Here is a 16,619-nt window from a genome sequence, read left to right as displayed (position 1 = left end):
AGATCCTTGTTGGCCTTGTTAGCTTTGTTGTTAAATTTAATCCTGAACCTGTATATATGGCTGTTATTGGTTGTCTTATACACTGCTTGACCAAAAAAAAGGTTGCCACCAAAAAAAAAAAGATCACACACTCTAATATTTGGTTGTTCCACCTTTTGTTTTGATTAACAACAAACATTTGCTGTGGCACTGTTTGGATTTTGCTTCTGCAATGTCACATGATTTATTTCCATCCAGCGTTGCATAAATTTTTCACCAAGATGTTGCATTATATTGTAGAGTCTGACTGCTGCACAAAGCCCTCTCCAGCACATCCCAAAGTTTCTCAATGGGGTTAAGGTCTGGACTCTGTGGTGGACAGTCAATGTGTGAAAATGATGTCTCATGCTCCTGAACCACTCTTTCACAATTTGAGCCCGATGAATCCTAGCATTGTCATCTTGGAATATGCCTGTGCCATCAGGGAAGAACAAATCCATTGGTGGAATAACCTGGTCATTCAGTATATTCAGGTGTCAGCTGACCTCATTCTTTGAGCACAGACTGTTGCGGAACCTAGACCTGACCAACTGCAGTAGGCTCAGACCTATTTGCTTAGTTAAATCCAAGTGGCTACTTTTTTTTATGGCCATGCAGTGTGTGTGTGTGTGTGTGGGTGTGTGTGTGTGGGTGTGTGTGTGGGGGTGTGTGTGTGTGTGTGTGTGTGTGTATATATATATATATATATATATATGAACTTCAATTGTGTATTTTACATTTCTTACTTTGACAAGTTTTGAAACTGACCAACGCAGAGTTAACACAAGGATTTTTTCAAATTAATTACATTAAAGATTACATATTTGATGGACAGGAGCAATTCCTTGCATATCTTTGTGTCTTTGTATGTTGCTTTTGAGTTGTTTATATATATATATGTTCATCTTGTAGTTGTGGCTGCAGCATTGCCAGCCATGACATCAGGAGGGGAGGGGGGGGTCTGTGGAAAGTCGAATGCTCGGTCCCTGAGTCACTGGTCTGAGCAGTAGGACACATAAACACAGTTATTTAACACAAGCTGCTGACTTCATCTGTGTACACCTCTGTCCCCGGTACAGCTGTAGGTACAAATTCATACAGTTATTTCTGTTGCATTCATCTATTGATTCTCTTGTTTATAAGGTTAATGTTCATTTCAGTGACATGAAAGTTTAGCCATTGCATTTGACCCTTTTGTCAATGCTACTTTGGCAGCTTGTCAGAAAAACGGGGCAACCACAGTTTAGGGGCAGGGGACCCCTCTCCTGATCTTAAGCAAGGTACACATTCAGGTACTGTACAGTAGTGTGACCCATCTGTGTCTCCTTAGGGTGCAGAGTATCCAGCACCAGCTCGCACAGCTGGACAGTGAGAGCTGGAGTGGCCGCGCTGAGGCCGACAGAGACTTCCTGCAGCTGCTGAAGGAAAAGGAGGCTCTGCTGCAGGAGTTGACCCTGCTCAGCAAACAGCAACCGTCCCAAGACACTCTACTGCGACTGGAGCAGGAGCGCAGCCGCCTAGAGGACGAGGTGCAGCAGGCACACAGCTCCCAGAGCCAGGGGGCCAACCAGAGGTAAGGTGGCACACTCAGAGACATCAGATTACTTTATCTGTACAATAAACTCTCATCCGTAGTGATAGTGGATAGTGGTAGACTGAAGACTGCAACTAAAACCTGGAACTTGACCTGAACTAGACCAAAACTTAACCATGACAACAACTAGACCAAAACTAGTCTACAATAGGACAAAACTAGTCTCATAGTTAACCGTAAAAATATTAAACCTGCTCCTTCTTATGGCTGTTCATAGGGTCCTGCAGCAGGAGAAGAGGAATCTTTTGCTGAGACAGCTGGAGGAAGCAACTCGCATCACAACGTATCTGCACTCCCAACTCAAGAGGTACAGGCACTTTATGTATGAGTGTTGCTGTATTATCTCTTGTCATATTCTTGTAACACACACATATTATCCCCTCCCACTGCAGTCTGTCGGCCAGTTCGCTGACTGTTTCCTCCAGCAGCAGCAGGGGCTCTCTGGCCTCAAGTCGGGGGTCTTTGGCCTCTAGTCGCGGCTCGCTCAGCTCCATCAGCTTCAGCGACATCTACGGCCTGCCCCAGTTTGAGCGCCATGAAGGAGAGCCTCTGGACCCCCACCTGCGATACCTCCTATCCCAGGACACTGGCATGTTTCCCCCAGACCCCCTGTCCCAGAGCAAGACCAAACGATCCCATGATACACCACAGTCCTTAGCATCCTTGTCGTCCCGCTCCTCTCTCTCCTCCCTCTCACCTCCCAGCTCGCCCATGGATACGCCCTACCACTCTGCACCCCAGGACTGCCCTCTGACACAGATGACAGAGGAGTATATGGAGCAGGCAGGAAGGGGGCTGCTAGAAGAGATCAGGGCACAGTCCCAAAGTCATCCCCACTCAGCCACTGCCATGTTGGGGTCTGACGACGCAGGACCTCAGGGTGAGGGCAAGAGTCATAGTCCAGCACAGCCCAGCTTCACCTCCACAGGTAACACCCAACACAAACTTTGTTAATGTGTTTCTACATAAGTTTGACAACTAATATTTATTTACTTTATTTGAGCTATTGCTATATTTTTGGTGAAGACATCTATAATACTTTTTTTTTAATTGAGGTTGTATTTATCAAGGATATATATTGTCACATTCTCAGTGTCAGAGTCATTATATAACTGTTTAGGGGTGACTCTTCGGGGCAACAGTGCAAACAGAAGTGGCAGAAGAACCAGGAGGGTCTCAGCAGGGCTGTCAGAGGACGCCCTGGCCACAGACAGTGGGGTGTTTGAAGCCTGGGGCAGGAGGTAAGAAAACACAATGACAATTTCTCCCCCTAGTGTTACAAATGAGCATCACAGTGCTCAAACTAAATGACTGCGGAACATGTGATCTTTTGGAGCAGGGCTGAAGATGCTGAGGACTTGTCTTATATCAAAGAGCTGCCATCTGTGAATGAGCCCACAGTGATCCAGCTAGGACTGCTGTGAGTAAACACCTTGATCTAATGCAATTTATGTTTGGGATATTTTCTCAATATAACTGTAATTAAGTAAACTTTCATTTTTAAATCAAATGTTAGGTCTATTGCATTAACTGATTTGACATTGTTCCTTTGTGATCAGGTGGGAGTCTACTTCTCAGTCTCTGCGGTTGCATCTGCTGCAGCTCAAGAATCTGAACAAGTCTCTGGTTAAAGATGGTTATAAAGTGTGAGTACTGTTCTGATATAATAATGGTAATTTATGTTAATACACACACCTTACAAAAAGACACCACCTGGATTTGACTAATCAAACAAAACTACAAAACTCCCACTGGTTATTGTTATTATTATTACAGTTTCAGCAGTAACTGAAATCACAATTGTTATTCGATGAATTATACAGCCCTAGTTCAGACCCTTCTGAGAGTCATTGGGATGTGTTTTTTTTAGTCTGGCAGTGTATATATAATATGTTTTTCTTTATGTAAGAGGTGTCGTTGCTCTTTACTTGTTTGTGTGTGGCTTTAGGTATGTGAAGGTGCACTTGGTTCCCCTGGATGCGTCCCGGGCCTGTGCATTTTACTGCTGCACAGCGCTGGAGCCACAGTCCAACCTGAGTTTTAATGAGGGTTTCCGGATCCCCGTCCCGCCCAACGCTCTGGCTCTCAGTGCTCTGCAGCTCTCTGTGTGTGCCCTGGGACCACAGGCACAGGATGAGCTGCTGGTGGGTCCACTGTCTCCTAATATATATGTGTACTTAACCTAATAGATCTGGAACAAAAATGGCAAAAAGCTCAGTTTTATTGTCTTGAATCATTATTCCTTATCATATATCTTATATTATTTTGATATATTTTCTTTCTTGCTACCTGTTTTATTGTTTATTAAAAGCTCCCTTTACAATTTCTTCATAGTCATATTAGTATTACTTGATCAGTTTATGTAGTAGAATTTGATTTTGGAAAATATTGAATTGTATTTTTTTCTGAGAACCATTTCATTCACATGTGCACATTTTAAACACATCCGGGAGCATTAATTGCGTTTGAGAGAAGATTATTATTAAGATTGTTAAGTATTTACTACTATTCTTGTAGAGGTCCAAATTACTGGGCTGACACTTTCTCACATTGAATATTTTGCTTTTTTGTCAAATTAAACAAAAGCAGCCTTTAGAATTTTCTATATCTAACCATTCAGATTATGTTCATTGCATCACACTGCAACCCTACTATATAGCCACTAAATTGACCTATGAGTAGTTATTTCAGTGACGTTCCTATTGTTTTGTGTGGACAGGGTAAAGCACAGGTGGGCCTGTCAGACTGTGAAAGGAGCGTGGACATGTTGTACCACTCTCTTCAACTGCAGATGGTGAGTCCAGAGCCCAGACCTGAAGCCAAAACTCTGCGCCAGCAGCAGGACGGTCCTGAGGAGAGGCCTAGGGTCCTGGTAAATACACACATAGCATTTGCTGTAAAGACACTGTAAGGTTTGGATGAGTTCAGCTGTGGGAGGAGGGTGGATATGGGTGGTAGACCTTATTAGAGTCATGGTTGTTTTTTGGGGTCCTTGTACTTTCACTTCCACCTCAAGCTCCTCCAGTGGAACCCCAAGGCATCCCTCGACTGACATGGGAATGCCTTGGGGTCTCATCGGTGCAGCTGGAAGAAGTGTCTCGGGTGAGAGAAGTCTGAGAGTCCCAGCTTAGACTGCTGGCCCTGCGACCCAGCCCGGCATAACTAAAAGAAAATGGACGGATGGATGTTCTTTCACTTTATTACAGAACACTTGGTCTGGGAGTCTGTGCCCCCCTGCTGGCAACAGTGGTTAATGGAACCTGCTGAACAATAACACATTAAGTTTTCAATAATATTGGAAAATTAAGATCAAAATGCATTTATTACTCATGCTCATGCATTTATTATTTATATATTATTTATATCATGCTCTTTAAATGCTTTCTCATACACTCTTAAGAAAAAAAATATTACATAACATTGATTTAGTATTATCATATGTGTAAAAATGTCCCAGTTTAGCTCCAGGAGAATTCCTTCTAAAACTGTCACAGAGCACATAGCTCACACTGTGCAGGTGTGCAGTGAGTAATTCACAAAACAGTCACGCTGAAACTTCGTCTGTCAGAGCAGCTCTATGGTGTCAGGAGCCAGTATTCCTGTACATTCCTGTATATTGTTTATTAGAACTATTCAAAACACAAATATGCTATTGTGGAACTGTGTGATTTTGCCTGCTGCAATCTAAATTTAACGTAAGACCCACAGAATATTTTGATGCGTATAACTTTGGATCTTTGTGGTATTTCAGGACAAGGTCTGTAGTCTGCTGTCCCGGACCAACTCACATCAGGAGGGTAGTGACCTGGAGACACTGCAGCATAAGAAGAGTGAAGAGCAGAGAGAGGGACAGGCTGAAAGGTGAACTTTAATATAAAAAAATATTTTAAAAATGTAATTTAGTTTAAATATACTATCTTTATGGACATCTGACTTATATGTTGTAGGAACTGGCAGGCTGAATCAGTGGACAGTGGCTGTGGTAATAGCACAGCCTTCACTGCCCTGTGCTCTGAGGGGCTCTGTGCTGATGGGACATACCTCACCACCGGAGGGCGGCGTGACATCACTCTTACAAAAATGCCTGCAATCAAGGTACCATTGACCAGTGGGGGAATTTGTTCAGATAATTTGTTTTAGTGTATGTGAACAGATTTTTTAAATTAAGCTTACATTAACTGGATCGGTTGGATTATTGTCTGTTCTTGTATTTCCCCATTTAATCCAAAGCTCTCTAAGTAAAAAGAAAATCAATGAATCTACATGCATGCACCAATTTACTGTATATATGAAAATGAAAACATTCAAATATCTATTAAAAAAGTAATACACTAGAGGTAAGGTGATGATATTTTCAGACCATCTTGCCGTGTTATGGCTTTAGTTTTCCAAATATTAAGGCCTATTGTCATTTATGATTGCTGCTGTTAGGTGGAGAAGGCGACCATGACTGAGGGACCATTTCCAGAGCTGGTGCGAGTGCGTCCCAAAGACAGAGGAGGGCGCTGGAGCCACTCCCCGTTCATGAGGGGCAGCACCATCGTCCGCTCACAGACTTTCTCTCCTGGGGCCCGCAGCCAATATGTCTGCCGGGTATGGTCTCAAAAGAAAAAGGTAGGACATTTATGTTTATTTTACTAATACACGTGTGTTTTGGTATTGCAGTTGTATCGCAGTGACAGTGACAGCTCAACTTTACCAAAGAAAACTCCTTTTGTCCGAAACACGGTGGAGAGGAGAACATTACGATATAAGCAGGTAAAGTAAAGCTCTCATGTTTAAATCTCAGTCATAACAAATCTTTTGAGTCTAATAATACCTTTCTGTCAGCAGCAGTCATACCACTCATCCCTGGCAGCACAGCCCACTCGCACCTCTCTGGATCTGGAGCTGGATCTCCAGGCCTGCAGGGTGCGCCAGAGACAGCTACTGGAGGAGCTGAGCGCTCTGCGAGAGCTTAAGCTACGGTTGGAGGAGCCTCAGAGTCGGGACACGTCCGAGTTGCCCCACTGGGCACTTCGTGATGAGCGCTTCAGAAGGCTGCTGCGAGAGGCACACAGACAGGTACAGACTTACCCATACTTATAATGTGTATGACACTAACTTCTAACACCTGGATTAAGGTCTATAAAGAAAACTCACATGGTGTCATGGTTCTATATCAAGTCTTAGTCCGGGGTGTGCAAGCTATAGCCTGAGGGCCAATTGCAACCTTCAGGCCTTTTTTGTTGGCCCTGAGAAATCCTCCTGAATTGTCCCAAATAGTGATAGGCAGTCATTTTTAATGCAAAGTAATTCTACCACCAAAACATCAATCACAAACATTGTGATACAGACCTAAAACTAATGTTCTAAGGTTTATTAAACGGTATGGTGCATCTGGCAAAGCAATACTCGGTGTACTGACCACTGGTCTGTGACCCTCCACTTCAAATATGTTCAGATGTTTCGATTTGGTTTGTACTTAGTTTAGATCTGGTTTAGTCCTATTTAGTATAGTCCTGTTGCCGACATAGTTAAGGCCGAATATTTCTTGCACTGCTCTATGTTATATTTGTTTTCCAGATAAATTTGGCAATGTAGCATTATATTCACAACTGTTTACCAAGGATAGCAGAACCAACAGATTTAAAAACTCTTTTATCCCTACAGTCATTGGCTTCCTTAAGAACTTCTAGAGGACTTGTCACTGCTGCACCTTGCCTTTATCTGCACTTTATTTGCTTTACTGTAAATTGTTTTCCTTGTATTTTAGGTACTCCTTTTCTTGGCTGTGTGATGTTCTTATATAAATGTTTTTAAGCTGCCGGCTGCACCACAATTGCCCCTCGGCATCAAATAAATAAATCTATCTAATCTATCTATTATAGCAATAATTTTGTCAAGCCCAGCAGTTGAGCTCAATGGTAAAATATGCTTTGTTCTCACTATTGTCATCACCCCATGTTTGAACTGAAGGCGAGCCAAAGCAAACAGGAACAGCGACAGGAGGAGGCAGCAGAGCGAAGGCTGAGGAAAGCATCCAAAGAGGTGCTGCAGATGAGAGGGCAGAGCAAGGAGCCACTGCCTGTCCAGACCTTCAGGTGTGTTACAATATAAACATGAACAAATGAGTTTCACAGATACATAACTTAGCATGGATGGGAATTTCACAAGTTCAAATGCATATCATTATTTATAGCAATTATACCTGCTCCCCATTTCCATTAAGTATTTTTAGCATAATTAATGTTGTGATGTCATAGAAAATCCAGCAAGTGAGTGTTCACTGTTGGTGTAGTGGTTTAAGGTTTTCTACATATGTGGTCGTCACCACCTCAGTGTCGTGGGGTTGCTCCTCGGCCATGACTGTTGGTCATTTCTCAACCCTCCCCCTCCATTTCACAATACAGCTGTCCCATCCAAAAAACTTTGGGGCTGGAAAAAAATCAACTATTGAGGTTATGTTGTGTGTTTGTTTTGACAGAGAGAAGATGGCTTTCTTCACTAGACCAAGGTTCAACATACCTCCTTTACCGGCAGATGACGTGTGAGGTGCATCTTGACAAACATGAAGTATTTTTCTGAGCACATGAAGTACAAATGTCCTACAACTCAATGCAGATGTGACATTTTCTAGTGTTAGCTTTGCTCAAAACATGTTACAGACAGTTTTGCCGACAACAAGCCGACTGTTCAGCTCCTTTTTGGGGAAATTTCTTTTTTACTCCTGTTACTTAAGAAAAGGCTGGAAGAGGGGAACAAAAGTCGGTTTGGACAAATTCACTGTACTGTAACTTATTGTATAGTACTTTTCCTTGAAGGAAATTGAAAACGCTTCGGGCTTTTTAAGTGTATTTTTTAGCTTTGAACAAATAGCACTTCAGTGTTTTTACAAGATTATTGTCTAATTTCTCTTTCCTAATTCTTAAAAAAAACAAACTTATTTCAACAAATGTCACTTTGTAATCCACTTCTATTACAAAATGTTGTCTTTTGTTATTATGTATTAAAAATGAATATTATTTCATGTACTATTCAATATATGAATGAATATATGAGACACTGTTTCAGATTTTTTTTTAAAGATGTCTGTATGAACTCTCTGCAGTGTTACCTCTTTGTGAAGATAAACAAATGAAATATATCCTCACAGTTGTCACCTGTTTTATATCTTATTACCGTACATCTTGGTTTTTCTTAAAAAAAAAAAAAAAAAAAAAGGTAAATCATTGTATCAATATATACCAATTTACAGTACACAACCTCCTCTAGATGTAATGGTAGAGAGACCTCTGGTCCTATCTCGCAATGGGAAAGTTGTAATCTTTCACTATGACTCAGTTTGAACTTATTAACTTATAGTTTCATGTTGAACTCAAAATATATTTCACTATCTACTTAAACTATTTATTTATATAGTGAGAGAAATTGTGCCATCATACCATTTCTAATATTACAAAATACACATTTGTCACTCTCAATAGTTTATTTTCAGATTGCTCAGTTGCATTACATTTAGTTTTGGGGGACCAATTCATAATGGACTCAATCAATTTCATTTAAATAAAGTAAAAGTAAACTAAATGTGTAAATGTCTAACAACTGAAATGTTTGACACACTCTTACTTTGTGCAACACTTGATTTAATGATCAAAATTATTTATATTTACTAAAACTTTGCATTTTTCCACACCTGCACATTACTGGTATATCAACTGACCTGTCTCTCCTCCTATTACTGTAGAAGTATGTCATCTTACACAAACACGTGATTATCACTAACCACAAGCTGTTTTTTGTGACCCACTTTGAAAACAGATTCTTCAGAAGTTGCAGTCACTTCTTCAGAATAACATCCTGTTCCTCACATCTTGATTACGCCTTGTATTTTTTCTAGTGTAAGCAATAAAACTAAATAAGTTGAGGTGATAGAACATGCAATAGTAGTAAAACTGTGTGTCGCTCACACTCACCCCCCCCCCCCCCACACACACACCCCACACACACACACACACACAGAGCCATGTCTCCAAGCCACAGCCTAATGCAGAAATGCTGATCACTATGTAAAATATGCACTCATACGCCTCAAGGTAGAACCGTACCCAGTCTGTTCATGCCTCAAACTCATAAATAACAGATGTTTTTGACAAGTCCAAAACACATCCTTATGCCACTTTTGTAATATTGTAACTTTGAAACTTTTATGTGAATAGGTAGTAGTGGTTTAAAAAGTAGATAAGAGCCAATGATACTTTTACTGTACTGGTGGAGTATAGTTCAACCTGTAGCTACAGGAACATAAATCTTGTTTTAGTTCCCTATCACTGCAAAAAATATTTACTAGAAATGTGCTATTAAAGTTGTAATAAAATCAGTGCAGATACCTCAAGTATGAGGACATCTCTAGAATGTTTTTCTGGTATTTTTAAAATAACATTAACAAAGAAGCAAAAACATGTGGCATATTTCTTGTTAACAATTATCACAGCAACCTTAATCATATATAATACACATAATACTACATTGAAAAATGAATTGTATATATTTATTCAAAGTAAAGCTACATTGAATGCACCACAGCACACAGTACTGATAAATCATAGGTAGCAGGACTTGCAGTTTCACATGTTTCAAGTTTTCAGACCAAGACATTTTTTGTCATTAAATGAGTTGCTGCATTGTGCTTGTAATCCAGGATAAATAATATTCTGCCCATTTTCTGCCCATTTTGAACATAGGTGAGTAGCTCAATGCTTGTATACAGCAGGTTAATTTTGCCATTATAGCTAATGTTCTCGATGGTGGTCAACGACAGAAGTTCCTCACCACAAAAAATGTGCCAAAATTAAAACAATCCAATACATAATGTGGATAATCCAGTGCATGTTCTGTCTAAATGGGGATAGAGACGATGGTGGGAAGATCTCCAATGGGAGGAGGGTTGTACTTCTCCACTCTCATGAGCCGTCGCAGGATGTCATCACGATCTCTGGGCCAGGAGTAAACATTTGTGTTTTGAAGCCAGGCTGGGACGTGACACTGCCATGAGGACACACAACATTAGCATACTTGACTTGATTAATGTTAATTTTATTGGGTTCAACACATAATCTGCTGTTTCTTACCCTTTTAGCTCCAGGAAATAAAATTGGGATGAAGCGGAAATTCTTGCTCCCATTCTGGATGAATTCGTTTTGTAGCTAGAATCGACAATCAAGCACCCATCAAATGTTGGCAATATTCACAATTTGCAATTTGTACAATTTTAAACATACATTGAATATTATCAGTTTTTTGAAAAAAATACAGAAAACGTTATGTCAAAATGAATAGCCTTTTGAGGTTTGGCACTTTCATATGAATACACTAGTTAGGATTGTTTTAAGCTCAAAGGCAGAGCAATTTGAAAGGATGTTGTCTGATGAGTATATTTTACAAACAGAAGTAGTAATAGTAGTAGGAGCAGTAATAATAATAGCAGCCGTAGTTGTATCGTTTATCACGCTGGTGTTTTATCATACCTGTTTGTGGATGTAGACTGTATTGAAGGTGCGCTCATCTTGCTCTTGGCCCACAGGGGGAGCAGTCACTGTGCTGTAGTACTTTGGGCTGATGATGATGATGATCAGGTATTCTTTCTATAGCAACAAAACAAACAAGACAAAATAAGTAAACATGCCAAATATTGCACACTGAAAATACAGCTTCTTTTGTGATGAATCTAAATGTTCACTTTGGTGTATGAATGTATTTGCATAATGGTATGGTAAGTGGTGGCCTGGAAAGCCACACAAAGTGCTAATGGGATAAAATAACAGATTTGAGGATCTAAAGCAGACATGGGCAAACTACGGCCCAGGAGCCACATACGGCCCTTTGGGTTTATTAATTCGGCCCGCCGAACATGACCAAATCATATTAAAATAGGTAAGGGTAAACCTTGTTCAATTTACCTTTTCAACAAGTTGTTGATCTTTTGGCACTTGATAAAACTGAATGTGAGTTTTTCTGCTGTGTTTATTTAACTGAAATTTAATAAATTCATTATTCATTTAATTAATGCATACGGAATGCATACGGAATGCATACGGAATGCATACATGCATGCATACATGCATGCATACATGCATGCATACATGCATGCATACATGCATGCATACATACATGCATACATACATGCATACATACATGCATACATGCATACATGCATGCATGCATACATACATACATGCATACATACATACATGCATACATACATACATACATACATACATACATACATACATACATACATACATACATACATACATACACCCCCCCACACACACACACACTGGCCCGGCCCCTCTGTCCAATTTTAGAACCCATTGTGGCCTAAAGTCACAGTATATGATCAAAAACTGAAGAATTGCCTGAAGACTTTACCTCACTGAGATACCGTTCCATAAAGTCGATTTTGCTTATGCTCCTGAACTGCTGCTCAAAAATGTCAATCTGGGGAAAAAAACAACAACTTTGTGAGCACATTTTGCACAATGTTTTTATTTTGACTATGTACATTCTCAGCAGGATGTTACAGTGGTAGAGTTTCTCAAATGAGGGATAAGTGATTAATGCAACTCATAAGGCTTTTTTCAATCAAATCAGAGAAACCCTTTGGCCTTAAAATGCTAGGACATCCCATTCATGTTCACACCTTTTGTAGGTTTTCATAGTAACTTGTCATGATTATAGGTGGAAATTTACAGAAACATAAAGTCACTACAATCAAGCATGTAGATGGTCATCTGCAACCTGCTAAAATTTTATTTGTCTTGTAATATTAGATGCTGTCCCTAGGATCACCTGAAACCAAGCAGTAAATATTAGTAACCAATAACTTATGGCCATCGACATAACAAAGTGTATGATAATATATCATTAGACAAATAATTGAAGTAATTTGTCAAGCTTAAATAGTACGCACATGAGTGTCAAAGCCGTTGTGCCGCAGCAAAGCAACAAAGCTGATGACCTCGTTGACGTGTTTGTCGCTGTCGGCCTCATAGGTCACAAACACTCTCCCTAAAACACCCAAGGACAACAAGGACAAAAAAACACATTTTATAGGATAAATCTGTCATGTTATAAGTTGAAACTGTATGAAAAGTAAAAAAAAAACTGCCAAAATATTAATATCGTGATTGTTGTGATTTTGTTGCAATTGTGATCTGATCACAATTCATGTACACCTAGTGTCTTTATAACTGTTCTTCAGAAGCAATGTTATTGGTTAAATTCACCTGTCCCTCTCTTAGAGCTTACAGAGGTTGAACAGTAGATGCGAGTGGGGATAAGTGTCTGTGTATGAGCATAGAGCTGTAATAAACGGAACTTTGTAAATCACAGTATGATAATTTCACCAAAATAGAATATTGTCACCGAAATAAAACAAAATGTGTTTTTTAATTGCCATACTGCATAGCCCTAGTACTATACAGGACAATTCAACTATTATACTGCCTTGGAGATGGTACATTGGCACAATCACAATCTGTAAAATACAGTAAATGATAAATACACTTCAAGAAATAGGCTTTAGCAACAGGAAGTCAGCTGGATATGCATGCACTTATCAAAATGTTACAGCTCCACCAACAGCAGGCAAATAATAAACCTTACGGCAGCAGCGGAACAATTAACCACCTCAGCCCCTCATTCTTCCTTCATTACCTTACTGACATCTTTACCCTCCATTATTTAAGCACAGTTTTCACATCTCAATGATTTATAATTTCATATATATATATATATATATATATATATATATATATATATATATATATAAAAAACTTGTAATAATTTTTCTTTTATTTTTAATATAAGAATGCCTAATACTTACGCTGTTCCAGTGACAGTGGTGCACTCAAAGAAGAAGTTTTCTCTTTGGCCTGAAGATTGTTTCCACTGTATTGAAACCAGATAATTAAGATTATAGATGATAAAGTACTCCCAAATTCACATTAGATGACAGTGGCACTCACATGTGTGTGTAAGCAGGAGCAGGGTGTTGGAAATCACCAGGATCTGTAGTAAATATACAACTGATTAATAACTCATTCAGTAACAGTTATATTTCACAGCAAATTTGCTTACTAATGCTTAGTTTATTCTTTATAGTTGGTTGATCTCAACAGAAATATGCATTTGCACCAGATGGCAGTTGTTACGCTGTACAAGGCTAGATACATGAGATAGGTCAACACTACAATTGTGATGTAGAGTAATAACATAAATAGTGACTAGCAGTGCATGGAGCTGATTAATTGCAATTATGTTGGAAAGAGTCATTTGCAAAGGATGCAATGTTCTCTTTTTAAAACATGTCTAAACATGTTCTGAAATGTGATTCTTGTATAGTTTAAGTTCATATTATATGTTTTTAAGTTTGCATTGTGAACTGAAGAATTAAACTGCAAATTTAAACATTTCTTTATGCAAATATTTGTTTCAGTACTAGTATACGATCATTATATAGAGCTGCAGACTCACAAATCGGCCTGGGTCCTGGATGGTACTGAGGCCACGCAGGTTTATTGACTGTTGCCCCCCTGTTGAACTGTTCTGGTGGGCACTGGGCACAGCACGGCACCTCTTGTGGTAAGCAGGAATATGGCGACAATGTGTGGTGTCCAAACTCGGATGAAGGGGGAAGGGAGTGGAGAGAGAGTGGCTGCTCCAGGCTACCCATGATGCTGCTGTGGCCACTAGGGAGTGAGCTGAGGGACTTGTGACAGGAAGACATGCAGCTCTCCTCTGAACATGACGCATACTCTTTGAGACTCAGCCGGGGAGGCAGACTGCTGTGGTGCTCGGGTGGTCCCGAGTAGCAGCAGCAGCTTGTGGTACTGTGGCTTTGGGTCCAGAACTCATCTGCCTGGCTGTGGAAGGGCGTTGGACCTCCATAGATGGGAGCATATGGGCTAAAGTGCCTATGCTGAGCCATCTCAGGGTGTCTGGGGTCCTGGTCTAGGTTTCTGAACAGGACCTGAGTGGATTCTGGACCCTGAAAGTCTGAGTCATGGGTTGGGGGGTCTGAGGGCAGATGCTGTGTGCTCATGGTCTCATCGTCCTCTTCGGGCGTATTACTGTGTTGGCTCAGATACCTGTCAAACTGACTGAAATGGCTGCAGACAGAGAGAACTTCATTTAGACACTGTATATTGTCAAGCAAGATAGTTTTTTAATTGTATGCTTTTTTATGCATTTTGTTATGCTTTTTTATGTGTTTTATGCAGCTCTATTATGACAGTTTTGCATAAATCTCAGTGATTTCTCCACATACCTTTACCAGCCAACCTTTATATTCTAATAAGTGAAATTCAGTGTGTCAATGTTATGCAGCAGTGTGTGTGGAAACAGTATCGGTACATTACTAAAATAGTGTGATAACAGATCAATTTATCCTGATAAAATATTATGATAGCCCACTGGACAATACTGCTATCCAGTGAGCGCACTTTTGCACTAGGGTAACACCACTTTGCCGTATTTTGTGTTGTACAGGTGAAAGTTTTGAACAGACTAGATTTTCTAACCTGAACGCATGAGTAGAGCAGACTGGTAGCATCCCTGGACCTCCACCTCCTCACATCCCTGAGTGTCAGGAGAAAAGAAATGTGAAAGCAAAATTTGTTTATTTTTTCATCTTCAAAGGCAAGGTTTCTTTCCACTCCGCTGCTGCCCCATAAGCACAAGCCCACGTGGAGCACTGCGCTCCCACACACGGGACTTTCTCGCGGCTGCTCACTTATTACTAACGACACTTTTCTACTGTTTTTCTTATCGTTCAAAGGAGCAAAGGTGATGACATGTTTGACCACAAAACTTCCCAAAGCTTAACACATCTCTGCTCTAAACAGTTAAAAAATGCATTACGCTTGGCTGCGTGCGCACATTAGAGCGTATTTCCATAGACTGCGCACACACAGCCTCAGCAGTGTTAAAATCAGAATGGAAGCACCTCAAATTGTTCCATAAACTTCATCAGAAATATTGTATATTTGTGTGACCCACACAACATATTCATAAACAGGATCTATGAGGCCAGTTTCCACTCTGTAACACAAGATGACCCAGATAAGTTGCCGACTTCAACACTGGTCTTCGAGGAAGGAAATCTTAAATATTAAACAAAATCCTAACCCTAAACTTTCTTATAAATTTCAAATGTATTATATAATAGATTAGACATGATGATGACTGTATTCGTCCTTTGAGTCTATTTGGAAAACAACCTGCTAAACAATCGAGGAATGCTTTTGAAACATCCTCAAAAACTTTTTGCGCGACTCACCTTTACGTCCCATGCGTCAGTCCCCCGCAGGTAACTTCAGATCGCTTCTTCCACAGTGATTATGATGATTTAAATGCCATGAACAAACCACATATTTTCAAGCATGAACAAAAGTACTCCTGTAAGATGTTGTCTTGACTGTGACTGGTCCCGTCCCGTAAGACAAATAAAGCAGACGTGCTTCACGGTGTAGTTTAGAGCGCGTAAGCCCCGCCCACCTGCACGCTCCACCTCCATCCCACCATCAGAGCATCAAGTAAATATGGAGGAAAGATGAATACCTAAAGTGGGTAGTAAGCACTTGACTTTGAGAAGGGGGTTTCTCTGGTGAGAAGAAATACACTTAGGCTACACTTTTGTTCAAATGTGCATCACGAATTTATTTCTAATGGTCCATTAAAGACCACCTACGGACTGATGTAATAGTGGAATGTAGAAATGGTAGGTCAATATCTATTTTATAAGATGAAGCTAAAGATTTTGTAAATACTTCTTGCTCATTGCGGAGATGTGTAGTTGTATTGTACATGTGTGATATTGTGCGAGTGTGTGTGGGTATTGATTGCTGAAATTGCATTGTATAATATGTTTCACACTAATCTATTAAATAATACTTTTTAGTCAAAGTGAGCACATCTGCTTGAATTACTACACAGTACTATATTTATTACAACAGCAATGTTTTGT

At 40.1% G+C, this 16,619-nt stretch overlaps 2 protein-coding genes across 2 annotated transcripts in view; one reads left to right on the top strand and one right to left on the bottom strand.

Annotated features, from left to right (window-relative positions):
- The window catches only part of wwc3 (WWC family member 3), a 28,114-nt gene extending 19,392 nt beyond the window's left edge, over positions 1-8,722 (top strand). The window contains exons 9-23 of the mRNA XM_033965092.2: positions 1,349-1,591; positions 1,830-1,919; positions 2,005-2,540; positions 2,733-2,853; positions 2,952-3,032; positions 3,172-3,258; positions 3,561-3,756; positions 4,332-4,484; positions 5,364-5,473; positions 5,560-5,707; positions 6,044-6,205; positions 6,278-6,370; positions 6,446-6,676; positions 7,571-7,695; positions 8,079-8,722. Coding sequence (XP_033820983.1) covers positions 1,349-1,591; positions 1,830-1,919; positions 2,005-2,540; positions 2,733-2,853; positions 2,952-3,032; positions 3,172-3,258; positions 3,561-3,756; positions 4,332-4,484; positions 5,364-5,473; positions 5,560-5,707; positions 6,044-6,205; positions 6,278-6,370; positions 6,446-6,676; positions 7,571-7,695; positions 8,079-8,145 — 2,443 coding nt within the window. The 3' untranslated portion in view covers positions 8,146-8,722. The remainder of the gene's footprint in view (positions 1-1,348; positions 1,592-1,829; positions 1,920-2,004; positions 2,541-2,732; positions 2,854-2,951; positions 3,033-3,171; positions 3,259-3,560; positions 3,757-4,331; positions 4,485-5,363; positions 5,474-5,559; positions 5,708-6,043; positions 6,206-6,277; positions 6,371-6,445; positions 6,677-7,570; positions 7,696-8,078) is intronic.
- A 1,409-nt stretch (positions 8,723-10,131) lies between these two features.
- traf3ip2l (TRAF3 interacting protein 2-like) lies at positions 10,132-16,097 on the bottom strand. Its single transcript, XM_033965100.2, has 10 exons — positions 15,933-16,097; positions 15,175-15,232; positions 14,129-14,763; positions 13,621-13,663; positions 13,479-13,543; positions 12,564-12,661; positions 12,023-12,091; positions 11,119-11,235; positions 10,723-10,797; positions 10,132-10,636 (listed from the first exon to the last, which is right to left on the bottom strand). The coding sequence occupies exons 2-10, from the start codon at positions 15,204-15,206 to the stop codon at positions 10,490-10,492; spliced, it is 1,281 nt and encodes a 426-aa protein (XP_033820991.1). The 5' UTR covers positions 15,207-15,232; positions 15,933-16,097; the 3' UTR covers positions 10,132-10,489.
- Positions 16,098-16,619: the final 522 nt, after the last annotated feature.

The sequence above is a fragment of the Periophthalmus magnuspinnatus genome, chromosome 4 (assembly GCF_009829125.3).
Source record: "Periophthalmus magnuspinnatus isolate fPerMag1 chromosome 4, fPerMag1.2.pri, whole genome shotgun sequence".
NCBI classification, from domain to species: domain Eukaryota; kingdom Metazoa; phylum Chordata; class Actinopteri; order Gobiiformes; family Gobiidae; genus Periophthalmus; species Periophthalmus magnuspinnatus.
The sequence above is the reverse complement of the archived record's forward strand: the minus strand, read 5'-3'. Positions and strand labels throughout refer to the sequence as shown.

Coding starts and splice junctions, on each gene's coding strand:
- traf3ip2l (XM_033965100.2), bottom strand. CDS start 15,206: ATGCTACCAGTCTGCTCTACTCATGCGTTCAG. Junction 13,544..13,620: donor GCTCCTGCTTACACACACAT/GTGAGTGCCACT, acceptor GTTTCAATACAG/TGGAAACAATCTTCAGGCCA. Junction 11,236..12,022: donor TGGAACGGTATCTCAGTGAG/GTAAAGTCTTCA, acceptor TTGTTGCTATAG/AAAGAATACCTGATCATCAT.